General features: G+C 45.8%; 1 protein-coding gene across 4 annotated transcripts in view; it reads right to left on the minus strand.

Annotated features, from left to right (window-relative positions):
- Nucleotides 1-5,688, minus strand: part of APOO (apolipoprotein O) — a 64,350-nt gene extending 58,662 nt beyond the window's left edge. Inside the window, exon 1 of one of the 4 annotated variants that reach the window (XM_082375901.1) lies at nucleotides 5,474-5,683. Coding sequence is in view for 1 of the 4 variants with exons in the window: in XM_082375902.1 (XP_082232028.1) it covers nucleotides 5,474-5,482 (9 nt within the window). In the remaining 3 variants the exon portion in view is untranslated. Of the gene's footprint in view, nucleotides 1-5,473 lie in introns of all 4 variants that reach the window. The other 3 variants (XM_082375898.1, XM_082375902.1, XM_082375899.1) reach the window with 3 other exon arrangements.
- Between the last annotated feature and the right edge of the window lie 141 nt (nucleotides 5,689-5,829).

Raw genomic sequence — 5,829 nt, forward strand, 5'->3', positions numbered from 1 at the left:
TAGGCCATCTTCTGGCCCTTGAAGCATCTGATGATTCCTCCATCTCCAGCCCACATCTCTCTCAGGAAAACTCCTCACTCCTGGATTCCATGTCAACTGATTACCACCTCTTAATGTCCACAGATACTTCTCCAAGTCCAACCTATTCAAAAGCAAGTTATCACCTCCCCGCAAACCGAACTCAGTCTTCTTCCACTCTCCCATCTCAATCAACAGTTCTAAGAGCCACTCAATTTTCCAAGCCAAAAGCCTGGGCAGCATCCTTAAATTCTCCTTCTCCCAACTCTGCCACATCCAATGAACTACCAAGATTTGACACTAAAAAATACTTCTGGAAAGTCCCAAGACTGTGCACCACCATAACACTACCATAGCAGCCTCCTACAAGACGCCAACTAAAAGTTATTAATAACTCACGTTTACAGAGAACTTACTTTGTACCAAACACTGTGCTAAACTTTGGGTCTGAGTTAATTTAATCCACGCAACAATTTAAGGTTGGTACTAGTCTTATCCTTGTTTTATAGATGAGGACACAGCTACAGAGAACTTTAGTGTCTCACCCTAGGTACCAAGGTTTTAACTTGGCACTGAACTCTCAGTTCTGTGTCCTTGCATGAGCTTTTCTGCTCTGCTTGGAAGGCCCTTTCAACCATGTCTGCTCAGCTTCAAAGGCATGTTCTCCTCTATCAAGTCTCCTTATGCCCCCTGCTGGTGCCTGTTCCTCTAAGTCAGTAGTTCTCAAGGTTGGCTACATGCCCTATATGCCCTATAAACTAGATCCCTAAATCTCAACCCCAGAGATTCTGATAGCACTGGTCTGGGTGCAGTCTGGGCATAGGGACTTATAAAAGCAACCCAGGTGGGTCTAATATGCAGTCAAGGTTGAGACCTACTGCTCTATGTTTCCCCAACCCTTTTACATCAGAGCACTTATCCCACTGCATCTGAATGAACTGTTCCTGTCTGTGCCACTAATTACATTGTGAGGTCCTGAAACCCAAGTTTCACAGTCACCTGGGGGGCTTTTTCAAAACTAGAGATTCCTGGACCTCACTTAAAAACTAAATCCGACCCATGGGCAGGCCTTGGAAACTGTCTCACAAATAATTCTGATATGTGGCCACACTGGGGGACTCTCTCCTAGGTAAAAAATGGGTCTTTTCATTTATACCTGCCAAGGTACCGCAGAGTGCCCAGCCCATAGATGAACTGTGATAAACATTTGTGCAACAAATGAAATCTAGTAACATGAATCTGAAGACTGGGTGTATGTAGTCAGTATTCAAGCTTCTTGCAGCAGCACCTGGAAAAGCTGCTTCCTGCAATAGAATGCAAACACTGGGCAGCTTTTCAAATGTGTTTTGTGATCCACCAGTGCCCCCTACTGACTTGAAGATGGATAGCTAAATCAAAACAACGGTTAAAACACAAATATTTTCATTGTATATGCACATAACTAGCCACACAAACTGTACTTTTTCCACCAACACCTATACTATCAACTCTTCTGCCCTCCAGTCCTAGTTGACCCAAGCTGATAAGTCTCAAACCTGATCAAGCCCTACCATGTGCTCAGCCCCACTCCCAGGCTGCAATCATGAAAGACGGCCAGTAGCAGTTCTCAGGAGCGCCCTCAAAGACTCTCACTTATCTTTTTTGTTCTTTGGTCAATGCCTCTTCCAAATCCCACCACACTCATAAAATCACTCACCTGGAAAATACAAGAAACCATTCATCTACCAGTTTGCCTCAGTTCTTACTATTCAAAGTATGACAGGAGACGAGCAGCATCTACATCACCCAGGAGCTTGTTAAAAAATGAAGACTCTGAGGCCCCCACCCAGACCTCCTGGATCAGAATCTGCATTTTAATAAGAGTCGCATGCACATGAAAGCTTGAGAAGCACTGGTCCTCACCTACTAGACCTGACACCGCCATTTTATGACAAATAATTTTCTAAGTAACTCTTGCTATCTTGAAGTAAAATTCATCACCCACCTACATACATAAGTCCAAAAAAAAAGAGAGACCCGTATTATCAATTTGATGGTAACACAATGGAGAAAAGGAAAGACTTATAAGCATTATATTTCAGCATACGAATGTTCAACACAACTAAATGAAAGATGTGAAGAACCAACCAAGTTTCTAAAACACGCTCGAGGCAGGTGGTACCATCCAGATGAGAACCACTAGTCTACAATTACTGCCATCCTTCGTTCCCTTCCATCTCACAGGTGGAAGGGACTATCTCTCCTCCTTTTCGAAGCTAAGGGATTCTCTTTTATAAAAGTTCCCTCCCTACATTCCTCCCGAGGCCATAAACATTGCCAAATCTTGAATACTGGAACAACCACAAAACAACTCTAGAATCTTGACCAAACATGTCCCTCAAGTTACTATATTCTCCCTCCTTCCCTTGACAGTCAAGCTTATAAACCCCATTTACTCATCTTTCAGCCACCAACCCATATTAATCTAGCTTTCACTTCCATCAGTAAACCTACATGTATAAACATTGTGAAAGCCTTCCAACCAAATTGCCCAAAACAGTGAACACTTCTCCAAACCCATCTAACTCATCTTTCTGTAACAGACATTGCCGTTGCACATCCAGTCTCCATTCCCCCACTGTGTTCATGGATTCATTTCTCTCCCAGGTGATTAATGTAGTGATCCCATCCTGAGCTGATCCTGTTTAGTCTAAGCCAATCAGGGCATGGCATTCCCCTGGCACTGGCTATTGGGTCAGGGGCACTGGTCCAATCAGACTGAAGAGTGTAATCCAAGTCTGGGAGTTTTGTCCTCTTCTTTCTCTTGCTCTAGTGGATGGGAAAGCATGTGTTACTGGCAGTCATCTTGCAACCATAAGGGGAACCAATCTTACTTCGGAAAGCCAAGAAAAGAGATGGGGACCTTGAGGACATCGTTGACCCGCTGGAGTCCACCCTTTCTCTGGACTTTGTGAAATAATTTTCCTTACTATTTAAGCAATTGGGTTTTCCCAACTGGAAGCACCCTAACATAGCCTGTCCTTGAAACTTCCCTCCCTTAATTTTCTAAACATCACTCTTGTGCTCCTACTTCTACTTATCAAAAGTTGCTTCTCGAAAATCTCTGGCCTTCCCTCTTCCTCTTTCTCCTCCTTACATTTTGGTATCAACCAAGGTTTGTCGTGAGTTTTTCTACTCAAAGCACATATTTCAACAATTTCAGCTCCCTTTATCTTTCCCTTGACACAGCACAGCTGAGCTACTGGCACTTCCTCAATGGAGTACCCCTGCTGCTGTTTCCCAGCTCATCCACCTGAGGAACTCCTGTCTCTCAAAACTTGCCTCCCCTGAAGTCCCCAGGGGTTCCTTGCCTTTTTTGTGCCACTGACCTCTTTGGCAGTCTGGTGAGCGCTATGGACCCCTTCTCAAAATAATGCTTCTAATTGCATAAATGCCAATTATAGTGCAATATAATTGTTTTTTAAGACCCAAAATCTGATACAGTAATATGTGCTTCTTTATTAGCTCATTAATACTAAAAAGATCTAGTACTGAGTCATAACTACTGTAACTTTGATGTAGTGATGAGCATCAATGATATTTGGAGATCTGCAAGAACTGTAATATGACATGAAAATGTCTGTGACATGCACTGGTCCTGTTAACTTCGACTGGTGACAGGTACTGCCAATACTACTGTAGTTTGTTGCTGTAGTAGCTTATTAAATGAATTGCTCCCAATCAATCACATGTCCTCATATCCATGCTCTGTGTAGTCCCCCACCATATTGACTCTGGGCTTGGCCATATAACTCATTTTGACATCAACAAATGTGATGCAAGCAGGTGTTTAGCATCAGGACTAGCCTTCTTGGAACCCAGTAACCATGTTAGGAAGCCCAAGATAGCCACACTGAGGGGCCCTAGGCCCACAGATATGGGAATAAGTCCACCTCATAGTCTAGCCACCAGCTGAATTCAGCCACTGGGAGATGCCAGCAGAACTGCCCAGCCAACCTATAGATGGTGAGAAATAATAAATCATTGTTGTTTTAAGGTCGTTATCCGGAAATAGATAACAAACAGTTACCTACATTCATAACTGAAGGAAATGCTAAACTGCAGTGAAAGATTAGTGAAAAAGAGTATTTTTTTCCCCTCAGAGTTCAGGGACCCCCTGAATGCTATTCGCAGAACCTCTGAAGGGCCAATAACCACAAACCCCTGGTAAGACAGATCCTGCTCTTTTTACTACCACAGTACATTGATAACCATATAAACTGATCACAGCATATCCTTTGTTGTTCCAACCTTAAAACTGAGCCGAGCTCCTAGCACATAATAGATGTTCAACATAAATTTATCAAATGAACCAAGTTTCTTATGGGATCTGTTGTCCTAACTAAACTGTGAGCTGCCTGAAAACAAAATAAAAGCAAATACTTGCATGTCACTTCTATGTGCCAGGACCTCTTCCAAGTGCTTAACACATACTAACTTATTTATTCCTTATAACAACCCTATGAGGTAGACGTTATTTCCCCAATTTCACCAATAGGAAAACAGGCTCAGAGAGGTTAAGTGACTTGTCCAAGGTGACACAGCTAGAAAGTGGCAATGCCAAGATTGGATGGCCAAATCCATGTTCTGATTTTATTGTCTGTCCTAATGCACCCAAAGCACATTGCAGAAGCTCAATAAGACTTTTAAATGAGTAGTGCAATTCTGATACTTCATTAGCAATATTTTATGGGTGCACTGCTTCTTCAAGACTCGATTTTGTAGACTCCTTTCTAGTAGCCTGTGATTTGTTTTTCATGATAGAAAATATCATTTACTTTTTTTTAAACTAGGAGAATAACACCTTCATGTGTACAGATTTTCGAAACAGTCTTCCCTGTAAAAGTGTATTTCTTTCAAAGGACATGAGTTCACAGAATGTAAATGGAGTTGACCTATCCATACTATATACTGTTCACTGGAAATGGCAGAGAAGTTCCAGCTTCTCCCTCTCACCCAGCCATTCCCATGCCAGCCTCCCCGACTTCCTGCAGCAGCTTCTCCGAAAGTGACCCTCCCCCATTCATACACCAGGTTCTGAAACCTGACCTTACCAGGCAACCAGAACCGAACCCCGCAGTGCCCTGAGGTGGCCTAACCCTACTCACGAACCCAAGAGGGCACCAGACGAAGGGTGGATACTTTGTACTTTAATTTTTTAAGTGTTTTATTCACGAGAGCACAACCCAAAGGGCCCCACCCACCCACCCCCGGGTCTCACGCCTCCGCCCGGCAGCGTCTCGCTCCACGCGGACCGGTGAATGAACTGCGGGGCCGGGACGCAGCCGGCCCGGAGGCGGGAAAAACCTCGGGGCGAGCCGGGCCTGATCCCCGGAGAGGCCCACGAGAGCGCGGGGAGGGCTCCGGGAGGCCGGGAAGGGGCGGTGACAGCTGTGACCCGGCTCCACTCTCTCACCTTGAACATGTCGCTGGCAGTGGCGGCTCCGGCGGGGGTCACCCGGCCTTGACCCCGCCCACTACAGAGAGGTGGCTACGGCGGCCGGCTAGGGCCCGATTCCTCCGACCGCAAATGGGCCGCGGTGCGGGTGACGGCCGTACAGCCAATTCGATCCGACCAAAGGCTTAGCTCGGAAGCCTCGGGGGGAAACCGCGACGTTGAGCTGCAGCGCGTCGCGCCTCGAGCGGCGAGCGAACGCAAGCCCCGCCTTCCAGAGGCTCCACCCCTGAGCCGACGGTTGCTAGGCGGCGGGAAAGCGCCACCTCAGTGTGGGCGGCACGCGGGGGTGAGAGGAGGGAGGTACCGGCCCCGCG

This window comes from Balaenoptera borealis, assembly GCF_965194805.1.
Source record: "Balaenoptera borealis genome assembly, chromosome: X".
NCBI classification, from domain to species: Eukaryota; Metazoa; Chordata; class Mammalia; order Artiodactyla; family Balaenopteridae; genus Balaenoptera; species Balaenoptera borealis.